At 46.5% G+C, this 15,828-nt stretch overlaps 1 protein-coding gene across 1 annotated transcript in view; it reads right to left on the bottom strand.

The window, feature by feature from the left end:
- Window positions 1–44: 44 nt before the first annotated feature.
- The window catches only part of LOC146197409 (tetratricopeptide repeat protein 28), a 111,867-nt gene continuing 96,083 nt past the window's right edge, over window positions 45–15,828 (bottom strand). The window contains exons 15-27 of the mRNA XM_084599221.1: window positions 15,343–15,568; window positions 14,384–14,673; window positions 12,911–13,148; window positions 10,708–10,907; window positions 10,070–10,567; window positions 9,454–9,639; window positions 8,450–8,776; window positions 7,276–7,485; window positions 5,720–5,951; window positions 3,663–3,739; window positions 3,047–3,158; window positions 2,756–2,863; window positions 45–2,609 (exon numbers count right to left, since the gene is read on the bottom strand). Of these exons, the coding sequence (XP_084455347.1) occupies window positions 1,294–2,609; window positions 2,756–2,863; window positions 3,047–3,158; window positions 3,663–3,739; window positions 5,720–5,951; window positions 7,276–7,485; window positions 8,450–8,776; window positions 9,454–9,639; window positions 10,070–10,567; window positions 10,708–10,907; window positions 12,911–13,148; window positions 14,384–14,673; window positions 15,343–15,568 (4,020 nt within the window). The 3' untranslated portion in view covers window positions 45–1,293. The remainder of the gene's footprint in view (window positions 2,610–2,755; window positions 2,864–3,046; window positions 3,159–3,662; window positions 3,740–5,719; window positions 5,952–7,275; window positions 7,486–8,449; window positions 8,777–9,453; window positions 9,640–10,069; window positions 10,568–10,707; window positions 10,908–12,910; window positions 13,149–14,383; window positions 14,674–15,342; window positions 15,569–15,828) is intronic.

Raw genomic sequence — 15,828 nt, 5'->3', positions numbered from 1 at the left:
GCTGCCATGAAGCACCATGAATGGGAGTCCAATGTATGCTTTGCCTAATAGAAGGAACTGCTTTCCTAATGGATGGAACGTGACCTCCCAAGAGGAAATCATGAGCAGGCCTGACCTGTTATTTTTTTGACCTTATATGGCAGAGTGCGTCGATTCAAATTTGTTCGTTTCGAAGAGCCTGCTTATCCAAAATGGTACTTTGGTCCAACCATTATCAAGTGCACATAAAAGATGGGCTGATCAAAATTTGGTATGTTAACTTTCTCGGTGACTTTAACTATCAATGTGCTTGCTAAATTATTGCAGAAGTGCGACAAAACTGGCTAGGGAAAACTCTGCTTGTATCCTGCACCATATTGACTTGTGAAAAAAGTTGTAGACCTGACAAGGTATATCGTCATCAGAGTTCTGCAAATGTTGGCAAGCACTAGACTGGGCAAACCAATACAAACAATTTTAACAATGTGTAAAGATGAACTTCAGATGAAGATTCTGAGTGCTGTCTTCAGTGGCATCACTATCGCTGTGTGTGCTTTATCTGCCTGTACACAAACAGTTCCCACCGCTGCTTCTGCAAAACTGCAAAAGCTGCTGCTGCAAAACTGGAAAAAACTAACAATGCACAAAACCACTTTTACCATCATGAACTTAACAGAAGCCTCGTATGTAATACGAAGACAACATAAAGTTATGCTCATGGTGAAATGTTGCCAGGAAAACTGTGATGCATACTAGATGGTTCCGGACACAAAACTGGACAAGTTGGTACAGATTCGTGGAATACTCGCAGCAAGAAACGAAGACAGTGTTACGTCGTTTCCTTGTTTGTTTGTTTTCAGCTCTGATAACACCACCACCCAGATCTTTTTGTTTTTGGGTCAAGCATGCAGCAGCCGTCATTTACAAAACGAATTAGCCAGTACCATCTTTGATTGAAATCAGAACTCTGGAATGAACTAAAACATGCATGCACCTCGGAAAATTCACAGCTCCTAGTTGTACCTGCGCAAAGTGTAAAGAAAAGCGCAGATTTTTCAGCACAGTGCACTACATTCAGTATGCCTCATGGCAGCTAGCCTTGCATGCATACAGATGAACAGACTCACATAAATAATAACATAGTAACTTGCATTACCTGTAAACAGGGTATGGCAATGATGGCATCACCAGTGATGCTTCTTTACTATTTTGTTCGCTCTTTTCACAGGCACAGTGTCCAGTTTCTTTGTTAACCCACAGGGCTTTGACCTAGTTTGTCATGTACACACACACACACACGCACACAGATGTCATTCAGCATTCTGACACTGCAGTCTGTGAACTATCATCAGCACCTATAGACTTGGGTTTTCTCCGCACTGTTGACACAGCGTCTCTGTTTTGTGATGAGCCATCATCGCTGCTTTCACTGCTGGGTTTTCGCTCTTCCGAAGTGTTAGCTTTTTCCACATCTAACGCCATAGCAAAGCCGTTGCTCTCCCCAACAGAGCCACGAATGATGTCGCCTATCCGGCCCTTCTGCAGCCTGTGCGGCTTTGCAGCAATCTTTGGTGGTGGCGGAGGCGGCTTACATCGTCTCGATACTAGTGGTGGCGGGGAGCTCGGCCTTATTGCCTCTGCCGTGCCGTTCTCTTCGGTGCGCTCCGAGAGCAACTTCCCGCCATCGTCCGCCAGAATTTTGGATAGTGATGGTGCCAGGCCAAGGCCGAGGTTACGGTCATGGTACACGTCCGAAATAGGGGGTGCACGTGAGAAGTGGCGCATCTGGTGGGATAGGATGTGGTCTCGCATGCTCCGGTCTCTCTGCGAAGGACCCTCACTGCTGCTGCTGCAGGTCGGACTCAGCAGCGTGCTCATCTCGATGCATGTCTCCTGCTGTTCGGCGGTCGTCTGCTTCGGACGTCTGCTTTGCTTGGACTGGCCCCCCAAGCTTGTCCTCGGTGTGGCAAGAGGTGGTGGAGGTGGCCGTGAAATGCCAGCTCCAAAACGCGGCCGGTCCAGCGAAAAGTCGTTTCTGTCAGAGTCGCTGCTCTGGGACTCGAAACATGGTGCTTTTCTCGACACTGCAGATGGTGCTGCTTCCACATTTTCACTGGGTGCAGCCATGCGAGTGCTGCTGCTGCTGCTACTGCTTGTGTTTCCATTCTGACGACGAACCGTCATCTGACCGGCATCCCAGTCTGAACTTGCAGACGAAGAACTGTCGGGCCTCTTCCCAGAGTCATCAAGCGGTAAACTGTCGTTGTTGTACAGTGCTCTCATCTTCCCTTGCTGCACCAATGCAGCATTGGATGGCTTGAATCCAACGAGGCCCACAAGGTTCGTGTATGCTGCACTCACTGGATTAACGGGACTAGGTGTGAAGGTGTCACTGTCCCTATTCTTCTGGTCTGAGGCTGGTGCGGTGCGGCCATCGGGTTCTCCCCTTGCTCTGACATAATTGGAAAAAGCTCCCGTGCCTTGGCCCAAACGGGGCCTGGTAAGGGGACCAGAAGAAAACCCGAGACCAGAAGCTGGAGGTGGTGACGAATCTGTGCGGGCATCACTGTCTAGACTGTCCAGGTCGCTTGAGTCGTCAAAGTTGAGATTCTTTGGTGCTTCTTGAGTGTCTGAAAGAAGAGTAAATGTGTGAATGCTCGCGTCATGGCAGTGTGGAAAGCTCTGGGGAAATTGATCGGCATAATTTCTGGCCAATCATTATTCTATGCAAAAACAAATGTTTGAAAAGGAGTAGCGGGCAGAAAGTTCCACTCACCAAACACGGCCAGGAGAGCCTGCAGAGCAAACTGAATCGACCTGCGATTTGCCTGCTTTCCCATTCTTAGTGTGACTTCATCCTTTCCAACTTCCATGAGGTCGAAACCTGCGGAGCCACCAGGCAGAGAATTTACATGGTTTACCACACTCCACAAAGCAACCCTGCTAAAGAAAAAGAAAACAAAAAGCATTTCCTCCCACTTTATTAAGGCAAGTTAAGCATGTTGCAATTATTACTAACATGCTAACATACATGAACAATTTACATGCCTGCAGCAGCAGCACTTACCTAATGAGGCGAGTAGCTCATGGCAGCCTGGCACACTCCATAGCTTGACACTGACATGGCATTCAACACTGTCCTGCTCGGTTTTCCCCAGCTGTCCAACAACTTGGTGCATCTAGAAGAGAAATGAATAAACATGTTAGTGCAGTGTACCTATGCCCACGCATGCAGAGCTAGCATCAATAGGCTAAAGGATAGAAAAAGTGCTCCTATTATTCTCAAATTTTCATTTTTCAATTTCTCAAAGTGAACACCCTTTACTGAAGGAAAGCATTAAACTTCATTCTTAAGTGCAAACACATTTCATTTCATTTCTTGCACGTACAGCTAATCACTAATTTATCCGACTATAAACCCAGCTACATTGTCAAGTATTTGCATTATTAAGCAACTTGCCATGGTAAGGGTAAATATAAATATGTGCATTGCAGATGCAAAGTTTGAAGTCATTTTTTCAAGTAATAAAACTACATACACACCATAACAATGCATTCTCGCAAGCCTATCATCATTGATGTACCTTGTCTGTGAGTCGCCAATGCATTAAAGTTTACATATTTAGACAAGCCACATCATGGGGCCAGCTATTAAATTTTATAAAACAATCATTAATACATACTAATTCAATGATGTCATCTGCATACTCCGGGCTTGACAGCAGCTTGGATATGGCACTCAGGGATATCACCGACAAGCCTGAAAATAGTCAAAGGAAGAAAATGATTTAACAGTTTAGCTTATTTATACTGAACTGCTTTTAACTATCAGTAAAGAATCTCATCAATATTTGTCACCATCTGAGGTTTAGTTAGGAACGTGCAAATTTATGCTGGGAAACAGCATCAATACAACATGGAACACATGTCCTGCCTCTTTCTGCATCCTGTGTGTTTTTGTTTTAATTTTTTTTTTCTGCTTCCCATCATCCGTGAACCCATCTCATTTCACTGATGTCTATGCTCTGCTTGGGAAGTGAGTAGAGGCTACGAGCGCAAGGTGATGCTTTCGTACATGCACTGTTCTTGCAAAGTTGTTAGTCAACCATACACAGGTTTCAAAGCTGTTGCCTCACAATGTTTCTTTTTTTTATTTCAAGCCTTTTTCATTTGGTAAGACATAAGACCATCAATATGGTACAGAAGGCCACAAAGGCTATCTTCATCCAGAAAACATGGCAATTGTAGCATCCACTTTACAGTCAACAGCTAGTGAAAAGCAGGCAATACAATAAAACTTGCATATACAGGTACCAAACTAAAAAGGGATCTTGCATAAGTTCAATATATCAATAGTTTGATAATTTGATACTGGGCACGAGCTCCATCACTGGAGTGAATGGCACAACCGTCGATCTAGAGGAGCAAGTGGGATCAATTGACTCGTAAAACTGCTGTGGGAGCAGACATTTAATTGAATTTGTGCATTTTAAAAGCAAAAATTGCGTTTTTCTCTGTACTTTTGCTTGTCAGCAAGTGCCAGGATTCTGCATTTTGACCTTGTGTTGTCACTGGGTTGTTGCAGTCTATGCCATGCCCTGGTGTGGTACTCCTCTGTACCTCAATGGTGAATGAATGTGGTGAAAGATAATGTAAGCTCCCAAGTCTACACAAAAAAAAAAAGCAGAAAGAAGCTTGTGGTGAATTCCGATCGCAAAGCTGGAGCAGCTCCAGAGAAACGTTTTCTGCTCTTTTCGGAGCAACTGTATTCCAAACTCGGATACGAAACGGATCACATCTTGCAAGCGCAGATGGGAAGCAATCGCTACGTCAAGGTCATGCTATGACGCAGTCAAGACTGCTCCGCCGAAATCGGCGGAGCTGATCAAAAGTTTGCGTGATGTAGTATTCCATCAGCGGCTCTCTCTCTACTTTCGGTGGCTTTACGGCATCGCTACACCATCTCCTCCCTCTGCGCTTTGTAGCAGATGATCAGCACCTGCCGCCGCTATGAATGCATATTCCCATCATGAACTGGCTTGTGGACAACGAGTTGGAGAGCAGCCACAGCTTGGGGAGTGGCTGAAAAACTGTGCACGAAAATTTTATGTGTTTGTATTTCATAAACATCAGGTCATTCAATTACCGCTTTGTTTTACTCTACTGTGCACCGCGTGTTTTATCCAAAAAAGTGCCAAAGAACACTTACCGTGTGCGCCCACGTTCAGCTGCGTGAACATGAACGAAATAAGCGCGTATAGTCTACTGCCAACATTTCAAGAAGCAGCGAGAACGACGTTAATCCGTTACAAGTTTTGAGAACAGATGACACGCGTACATGAAGCAATGCTAGGCATGTACAAAGGATGAGTTCGTGAGCGCCACCTACTTTGCTCCAGCCGAAGCACGAGTGTTCCAAACTCGGAATCGGAACGCATGCTCTCCGCCGAATTTAGGTGCTCTGTCGCGGAGCGTGCGAACCGCTCTGGTTCTGCGACTGGAATTCATCATTGGTTAATCAAGCTGCGAATGAGAGAAGCGAGTGGTCGCTCTCATGCATGCAGCAAGTGGGTCGATTCCCCTCACCCTCCAGTTTCAGCAAAGAAGCCGGAGTTGGCCACCACCAGCCAGAGCCGTAGTTTTTCGCTCACAACACTGACGATGTCAGGTTTTCTGGAGAACGAGTCCTTTGGGGCCGTTGTGTTTAAAATTGTCGGAGTATGCCGGACACAGTGCTTACCAAGAAGTGCCTGTAGGCTTGTGCTACACTGGACCAGCCTCTCTCCAGGATCTGCTTGCGGGAAGAAGACGGAGGCTGGCAGGCCATTGGCGGCTGGCTCGAAGCGGAAGCCCACGGCAACGAGCAGCTCCTTCCAACCTGAGACTGGCCCCACTTTGCTCTCGATGGACTTCTGGCTTGTGTACATGGCATTCTTCTGACCCCTCTGGATCCGCTGCAGGGACTTCTCCACCTTGGGCGCACAGAAAAGACATCAATATAATTTTATTTATCTATTTATTTATTTTTCACAGTGACAACTCTGTGAAGGACCTTCTCACAGACAAAAGCTGTTGGCACCACACTAGCATCAGAGCTCTTTGATCATACCAGTTGGGAATGGTGGCTAGTTTAAATGGTTTAGGGAAGGTATCCGATTGGAGTTGCCGCAATGTCACTTGTTGGGTTTTACTGAGGGATTTATCCGGGGGTGGGTATTTTAGTCTGCTATTCCAGTTGGGAAGCTCCGCCTACTAGTTTTAGCATGCACTTTTTGGGTGCTTATAGACTGTAGCACCATCTAGAAGCAGCCAATAACCGCTCCCTGCCATTGTCGTCACTGCCTTCTGAAACACGTTTTTTTTTTTTCCCTTTTGTCACTTAATTACCTCTACAGCTGTTACACCTAAAGGATTGGCCAATGTACCTTTTCAACTAATTTTATAGTCAAGTGGTTATGCATTTGTCAACAATTCACATTATCAGCAGTTTGCAATCTTGACACAGTTTACTTTTATGACCACGGGTGCCACTATATGCTTTCTGTAAACACATGAATGTTGATCAACTGGAACTGCAGTTTTTTTTTGTTTTGTTTTGTTTTTTTTATACGTGGGCCCCATGGGAAGTTTCACAATCAGTTGTATTAATTAAAGAGCTCCGCACTACTGTGTCATAACAAAAAACACCAGTGTTCATCAGCCAGCCACTACAGTGCTACCCAGGTAGGACAGGGCCATAAAGAATGGGCACTTGAGAATATTCCAACTATCATCACATGACTCGGGTAGAGTTGTGGTCCCGTACCGCTTTTGGGGTTCTGATATTGTGCCCGACACTAACCACTTCTTCAAGAGGCAGCAAAAAGCCCAGGAGCACATTTCCTTTTTTTTTTTCACCCACACCACTTAGCTGTTTGTTTCCAAATTTACTGGGAGCAACATGCTCATTCCTGTTGAGAGCCATCTGATTAGATAACTAATACCTGACAGGTTATCCAAGGTTGGCGGCTAATGCTATTACAAACCTTCTGCCATAGTGCAGACCAGGAATAATGCCACATATACTCGTACGTTTTCCAGTGACATGCTGTGATTGCTGTGATCACCGCCAGCACGGCGTTTTAACACGTTTTGCTATTGGGCTATTACTAAGTTCACAGCTTTCAAGCGACAAAATTTAGTGAACTGCAGCTGACAAGAATGAGTAGTGGATAAAACTGCACCAAACATGAAAAAAACTTCGACTCGTGAATCAACAGCTGCCTCCAGGAGAGCCACAGAGAGCAAGAGTATTACCAGGTGCAGAACAACACGCAGGGCATCTCGGCACTTGTCGGGAGTCTTGAGCAGCTCGACCAGGGCCTGCCCCATGAGCACAACCTGGTTGGAAAGGTGCACATCACCGCCCACCAGGGCAAAGCTGGCCCAGTTGGCTGGGTGGCCAAACTGTTTGGTGGTCTGGATGGTGCACAGGGCCTCACTCAGTGCCGCGCTCGCCCTGGAGCCCTGCGCCACAAGGAGGGAGAAAGGTGTCATGCAAGGTTTAAACTAGAGGGAACTATTTAATGTACTTTATAGTGACAATGCCAAAGCGTCAGTTCGAGTAAACTGTAGTTCAAATTAAGCGAGTTCTAGCTAACAAGAGTCTATTGTAAAGTGGCCTAATTTACTATCAATACACAGAAGCCAGTCCTTCTGTCATTAATTAACCAGCCAGTCAGTGCAATGTTTCTGACCTGTATATTCACAGCCAACCAACAGAGCCTATGCTGTTGCACTGCAGAATGTCACAGGTTCCTTTAGTTTTAGATAAAGCTTCAGCAATGCAATACAATCTTCCTGGAAATGAATGTTGAGATTTTCTTTTGAAGCGAAAAGCTTCACTAGGCTGGTCAACACCGCGCTTCACGTGAGCCGGAGCCCCAGATTTGCCACTTCTGCGCATGCGCGAAACCGAGTGACGTCATGCATGGCGCAGGTGGCCGCTGCCGCCACTGACTCCATTGCCTGACCTTTCACCGTCGCCGCGCGCTACTGCGCATGTGCGACGCTGCTTCTCCTCGCCACTGTTTGACCTTTTGCCGCAGCCGTGCGCATTTGTAAAGTTGTGGGGGGGGGGGGGGGGGGGGGGGGGGGGGTGTATATAAGGCGTGCTTGCTCGTAGAACAGGCGCAGACACTCGCCATGGAAGGAGAAGAAGCAACAGTCGGGCGGTGCAGAAACACCGATCCAGAAGTGGCAACTTAGGAGTTGGCTAAAAAGCAGCGAACATAGGAAAAGCGCAAGGCTAGACGAGCGGCTTTTCGCTTCGAGATATACAGGCTTAACCTTAGCTAAACCACAGCTAACATTTTTTGCCTGGGTTAGTGCAATAACCAATCTGAACTCAAACTGAATGCCCAGTATATAGCAGAGGTTGCTCGTACTATGGTTAAAGGTTACAATGATTACAATAGCGCAGTGTTCTTACCTGCATGAGAGATGAGTAGAAAGTCCTGAGCAGTATCTTGAGCGCAGTGTCGGGAACGGGCCAAAGCGACACCAGGACGCAATGTGCTCCCGCTGCGAGGAACGCGCCAGCCAAAGTTTCCAGTGACTGGGCATCCACTCGTCCGTGCAAAGACCGCGTATGGCACGTGCTGAGGACAACCAGGCGAGCCATCAGCCGCATCTGGGACACGTCAGACGCTGTCAACAGCACATCAGCTGTTGGTCGGGCCCCGTCAGCTCCTTCTTCCCCACTCGCTTCTTCATCCTCTGCAAACTCGGCTCCTGATGCCAGCACAATCCCAGGAATCTGAACACAAAGTGGAATGGAATACTCTTATCTGAAATGCTTTCTTAAACGTCTCAGGCTTGAGCAAGAAAGCTAGAAGTATCTTGAACACTAAGATTAAATACTCGCTTCTTCACTGTGCGCCAGCCACACTTACAACTTTATGAATAAGCCGAAGGTAACATGTCAAAATTTATTAGGCAAACAAGCATGCTTCCGAGCAGCATGGTTCAAAATCTCCGAACACTCCCCAATGATTCAGAGTTCCATAAAAGTGGACATGTGAGTTTCTCTTCAGTGTCCTGCGACCTGGAACACCGAGGACATACTAAAACATGCACACTATCTCAGCAACGACTTTTAAGACCTGGGGAAAATTTCAGCAAGGGTGATAGAGCTAACAAAGCCTAGCTTGCCATGTCGCTTCAGGCCGCTAAAAATATAGCCCGCTATCCCACCATCTGTAGCTAATGATGGCTGCCGACGCAACCACACAAAAGGACCCTTGTCATTTTCAGATTTCAACTTTACGTGACAAGTGCAACTTATAACCTGCCTTAGGCAAGTTTCACGAATGTCCTTGAACAGCCTAGCAATCTACTCAACAATGGTAAAAATAAAAAGCCTACAAATTGTTGTGCAAACACACCATAGCCTGTTACAGCTTCATTTTTTCAGAAAAGTGAACATATTCTCACCTTCCACGAGACGTGACTTGCAATGTGGATGCACTCTGCCTGTGCCATTCGACCAATCACCATCTCCTTGGTGGCATCTGCACCCAGCAGAGGCTCCCCACCCAATATCTCGGCAACCATCTCTGCCTCCTGTTCCGCATGCGGAATCTCCGCACAGCCAAGCCACTCCAGTGTGCAGGGTGACACCTGGATTTATTAGTAGGTCACACTGTAAATCGCATTTTTTGCAAACACAAACGAGAAATCACTATTTACTCAATATTGCTTCTTCACAAAGAAGCTGCAATTAGTCTTGGAAGCACAATTTTAATTTTTTCCTGACAAGTAACTATGAATGTTTCCAACAGCACACTGTGTACCACTCAAGAGCGAAGGCAGAAGGACAGAACACAAACAACCAGGTGAATGACAAACAAACACATGCTCTATGTAACCACTAAAGAGAAAGTGACAATACATGAGGGAAAGAAAAAAGAAAAATTTAGGCAAGGCAATGAGAAGATGTGCACTACTAAAAGAACTTTCCCAACAATACAACATGAGACTTGACAAAATCCTTTCTGCGCTACAAAATTGCACATTAAAAAGGGAGACGTTTTCCAGTCTAGCCACCAACCTTGGGATTGCCAACAATAAGCGAGATGAGCTGCTCCCCATTGCCCGTGGTTGAGAAGGCCACAGCCCTCTGCTGGCCGTGCTGCTGCTGCTGCCTGGCCGCCTTGGCACGCTGGCAGGCACGTAGCACTGACAGTGAAGGCAGCACCGTCAGGCTGAACCTCTCACACAGGTACTCGGTGGAGCCGTTGCCGCGCAGCATTGCAAATGGCACCAGGTAGAGGTCACCGTCAGGAACAATGAGTAGGTCCCGACCCGCAAAGCGACTCAGCTCCTCTTCTGCATGGCCGATCAGCAGCTCATAGAGTGCGTGGAGGGAAGGGGGTCCTGGCCAATGAGGTCGTGGAGCGCGCATGCTGCCTGCACGGCTGGCAGGACCGGAGGTGACACTGACGCTGCCTACACTAAACAGGCTACTCAGGCTGTAGTTGGAGCTGTTGAGGAGATGGTTGCGGTTGCCCAGCCGACTGAAGCCAGTGCCACTTCGACGCTCCGGGTCCTGCACAAGGTCACAAGGTAAGTGCCCACAAAGTGCGTTTTTTTTTCCTTCTTTTTCTCTCTCTCTCTCTTTTCATTTTATGAATAAATGCCAGGAAAATTAGAAAATATATGTCAAGACAAAACAGACAAACTGCTTGCCTGGCCAAAGCGGTCGCTGGCTTCATCCCAGTGGTTTTGGCAAGCATCCTCTGCATCTGGATCAACCCCCAATGATTCCCGCAGGGCCAGAAGATGGCGCTCGAGGAGAGGCGCTTTCTTAGGAAGCTTGCCGTCTTTGTCCGGCAGCAGTGGCTCAGATTGGTTCTCGCTCAGCGGCGTTTCAGTGAATTTCACAATGCCTGTCAAGGATGGAAGGGACAACGAGAAAGATTACCTTGAGTCATCGATGCTAGGCTGAAATATTCTCTCAAAGATGGAAGAATCTGACATATGCACTGTTTGACCGCTTTGAAAGAAAAAGAAAGAAATGGGGGCAAGCAGTCAGCATTCACCAGTTATCAGGAGCAGTAAACGTGAGGCTTTGCATAACTAATCAGAATTCAGCTCCTTACAACAGCTCTTAGTGCCAGGGTGTGCTCGTGAGGAAATATAAACTTTGCAATACAAAAGCAAGAAAGCTAGTCAGCCGTTTTTCTTAACATTGACAGCAATGCTTACAAGTCTGACACAACTGTCCAATTAGTAGTACATGCATGGCTGTCAAAGCTGAGTGGCTCAGTGACTGAAATCCGACATCTGCTTACGATGACAGTAGGAATGCAAGACACTTTTTTTCACTAAATCGCTAAAATAGCATTCTGCACGACCATCTCTCCTTTAGACAAAATGCGCAAAAAAAAAAAAAAAAAAAAAAAAAGGATTGGTAGAGCTAAGCTCATCAGTGTAGCAAATCAATCAGCATGAGCTGTCAGCATTGCCGCCGAAACGTGTGCGATGTGGTAGAAGGCTCTGAATCTCTAGGCCAGGAGTGCAGACGACAGACTTTGCTCTCTATACGTGCTCTTCCCCACAGCAATGCCATAGAGCAGTCCAAGAAGTCATTGGTGCCTGCGGCATGGCACGGCTACCACCCAATTTGTATTCAATCCAGTATTTAGAAACACCATTCATATTTGATTTGGTAGCAAAGCTACACTGTTGGCTATGACAATCCGGATTTATCCGGTTTGTCATACGGTAAATTCGGCTTGACAAACCGAATAAAATCCGGATAAAATCCTCTGACCTACAAGACAAGTGAAATAAGGAAATAGTTACATATTGACTGGCATCCACCCGAGCACAGCCATGTGGCTACAGAGGAAAGCTACACAGCTCTATTGGAAACTTGTTGAGAGAAAACTGCAAAGATGGTAAAGAGTAACTACTTGTTATTACAAATCTACTCCATCTTGTATTCCCCTAAAGCATTTGAGAAGCCAGACCTTCCAAGAGTGCTTTGATGCTTTGTGCTTCGTTGTCAAGCAACCAACTGCTAAAATTTTGGCTTGCAAGCACCTGCGTGGTGTTGCTTTGAGACCAACTTGTGCACGAATGAAAATTGAAGAAGAATGCCGATGCACGACGTGAGAAAGTAGCTAATTAACAAGTGTGATGTCGGGCTGTGGTGATTGCTTGGTTGCTCAATTAAGCTGTCATAAAATGTGATCTGTGCACATAGCCATGAATTCAAATCATGTTCACAGAGTAGTATGCTATTTCACAGTGCATTTTATTTATTATGTGTCCAGCACATGTTGTGATGTAACACAACACTGTTATGATGGCTGAGTTGCTTCAGAGCCTCAAGTCTTCATACCAGAAATTTTGCTGCTGTATGAACTTTGCTCTGCACATGCATTACACCGATATGGCGCACTGGCGAATGCCATGTGGGCTTCATTGCCTCACTGGTTTCCCCAGGAGAGCCCCCTTATCCCTTAACATATGCAGCTCATACTTCAAAAGCTGGATCATCTTCACCATAAACAAGTGCCACATAATGAACACACACAATCAGAAGTGCTACATACATAACTGTCACACTATAGTAATCAAACTATAATAATCACTGCTGGTCACTAACGTGTAACATCATCAAGCATGAAATGCTTCCATATGGCCATGTTCTGATGGGTGGTCATGAGACGCAGTGAAGGCAGAACTTATACAAGACTCCACCACCACTGTTGCCATCATACTGCTAGTGCAAGACACTTCTTTTCGATTGTTATCAAAATGCTGATGTCAACAATGCAGATGCGCAAGCAGTGCTTGGATGTAAAGAAGGTTCAACAGAGTCGAGAGACCTGCCTCAATGCCAGCAACTACATACATACATGCATCCGTAGCTATACTTTACCTTTGTGTGGCACCATGAGCCAGATGAGCAGGTGTCCTGCAGCTAGGCTGAAGTAGAGGATGGTGGCCTTCTGGCGGTTCACCACCTCCAGCAGCAGGGCCAGGCTGCTGGGCACACAGGCGCTGGATGCCAGGGGGCTCCTGCGGGTCTCCAGGGCACGCTCCGCAAAGCTGCGTGTCCGGCTGCGCTCTGCAACCAGCAGCGCCTCGTCCTGTCTGCCCAGGGACACCAGCACCCGCTGCGCACCAAGCAATGACAACAACACCACTTGGGTATGAGTGGACACTCAGTTCTGCCACCAGCACCAGTTATACGGAAGGCTGAGCAGTCTCACAGACAACACTTCAAGGTGGAAACTATTGGGCCATTTCCTATAACGGAAATGGAAGCGGCAGGGGCGCAACCAAAGACATGGAAGAAATAAGCACTAATTACTAGTGTTCACCTTGTCTGTTGCCTTGCCTATATCCTTGCGCCTTTACGTTATCTCTATCTCCACCACCCTTTACAATTGAGACAATTTTTCTGCCCACCTAATCGGTACCCACACATCTAACGCACCTTACCTAGGCTACAATGAATGTGACAAGCGGTGTGTGAATATCAAAATTTTCTGATTTCAAATCAAATATCCCCCCATTATATTCAATGCTTCATTCAAACCTGCTAATACTTTTAAAATTTTTTTCAGCATGATGTGTGAATAAGGCAGCATGCCATGGCTTCAAGGACTGTTTGAAAAACAAGACCCACTCCGAAGCCGCACAGTCATGACATGTCAGCATGAATAAAGTACTCGGCGCAGTGACGCACTCTATCTTATTTGCGACATTTATAGTCACGGCCTCCAAGATAAGGTCACATGGCAGTGTTCAGATTTTGTCAGCAGCTCTGATCCCCGAGACCATAGCTCATACTATGTAGCTCTCGCTCTCTCATCTACTGTTGAGACGTGGGGCTAGATCATTTGCTGTCACTGCCAGTGTCAATATTTTCGTGTGGGTAAAACATGAAGGTGATAGAGTAATGTATTGACTTTGTGTTGCGTACCACTTAACGGTGATCACTGCTGTACCTTTGACAATTGGTATTCGATCCAGTTTTTAGAAACACTATTCATATTTGATTTGCTAGCAAAGCTGCACTGTTCACTATGACAATCCAGGTTTATCTGGTTTGTCATACTGATAATCTAGTATGCAAACAGATAAAATCCGGTTTGTCAAGCATTTTTTTAAGTGGCATTCCAATTCTGCTATGGAACTGAGATGCTATACCCAATGCCATGCTACTTTGGGTAAGGAAGTGACTTTTGTTTAACGTATGTGTGGCTATAATTTGTGAATGCAACCTTCTGGACATTTCTATCAAATAGCAGTCAGAGGCAGGCATTATTTGACCTCCTGTCCACTTCGAAGGGAGCGAACAGTGCATAAGAAGAGCACAAGCGTTGAGAAACAAGAACCAACTTGCCTGCAGTGCCTGTGCCGTGTCGCCCAGGAACTCTCCGACAAAGGGGTCGCTGCTACGATGCTCCCCGAGGGTGGCGGCCGCCATCAGTGCCTCCAGCAGGTCGTGGGCGCGGGCCAGCTGCTGCTGCGCACCCTCCAGATCCCCTTGGAGCCAGAGCACTAGGCCGAGCCGGTGACGCACGCGGGCCTCTTCCTCCCGCTTGCCGCCTCCAAGCTGCTCGCATGCCTGCAGAGCCTGCTGCAGGTAGCTGCACGCTTGATTCACATGGCCCAGTGCGTGGTGCACACGGCCTGCACAGAATTGTGCACGAAGAGGTGAGATTACAGAGCACCACAAACATGGAGGAGCATGCCGAGGCAGGATGATTGATTTTTGCAAACATACGATATATCATCATCAAACAAACTGATGATGAAGAAGAAACACTAGCACTGCACTTAAATTCAAAAATGTTTCTGGAAAATGTACACCCAACCGCAAGGGCATAGGTGACAGCGTGAAACCCAGCTACACCCGATATGTAATTTATAACTCAATTCCTTCCACCATGAAGTTCATTTCACATGAAGCATACAAAAAACTACCATAAATATTAATTATTGGCTCACACATCACCTGTCAGTGCTAAAGCTTGGGAAAATGAAATGCTAAAGCAGCAATAGTATTTCAGTTTCTGAGTAATTTAGCCTAACCCTACTTATAACTTCGCAGCTCTAATTGCGATGTCTAATCTCTAAGCTCCATGAGCTAATTGTCATGACAGTTCAGCTTGTGAAATCGAAAGCAAGAGTATGTTGAGAATCGCAAAGTACGCAAAAGAGAACAGCCAGTGAATTCCTCCATTCGAAAGAGAAAACGTGCAGTGAAAAATTCTGATGTCTCCATGATGTTAGTTGGTGCCTGCACGATGCACAGAGCATGAATCTTTGGCCAAGCTCGGGCAATTGCTACACACTCACCAAGGCTGCTGTAGGCCTCTGCCTTGGCTGCCTTGTCACCCAGCTGGGCAGCAATGCTCAGATGCTGCTCCTGCAAAGCAACAGCCTTGTCGTAGTTCTCCAGTGCCTCGTGAGTGATGCCCAGATTTCCATAAGCTCGCCCCTGAGCGGCCATGTTGTTCGTCTCCTCGGCAATTTCCAGGTCCACTTGATGCCAGTGCAGAGCCCGTTCATATGCACCCATTGACTGGAAGAAGAAAGAATGGGGGCACACATAAATGTAAAGATGTCTATCTAACTCACTAGAAGACGAACATGGCACCATGCTTCATCAGCAAATAGATAAGTGATGCAGCATGGTTTCTGTCGTCTCTCTCTCTTGTTCAGTTACTCTGACATGCTGGGAGAGCTGCGTGCAAATAAAACACCTGCATGCAAAAAGAAAGCAAGCCAAACAGTCTTGCTTAATTTAAAAAATATACAACACTGCACAGTCATGTGCAACCA

Source organism: Amblyomma maculatum, chromosome 3, assembly GCF_055883805.1.
Source record: "Amblyomma maculatum isolate TAMU_Amacu chromosome 3, ASM5588380v1, whole genome shotgun sequence".
Lineage (NCBI taxonomy): Eukaryota > Metazoa > Arthropoda > Arachnida > Ixodida > Ixodidae > Amblyomma > Amblyomma maculatum.
The sequence above is the reverse complement of the archived record's forward strand: the minus strand, read 5'-3'. Positions and strand labels throughout refer to the sequence as shown.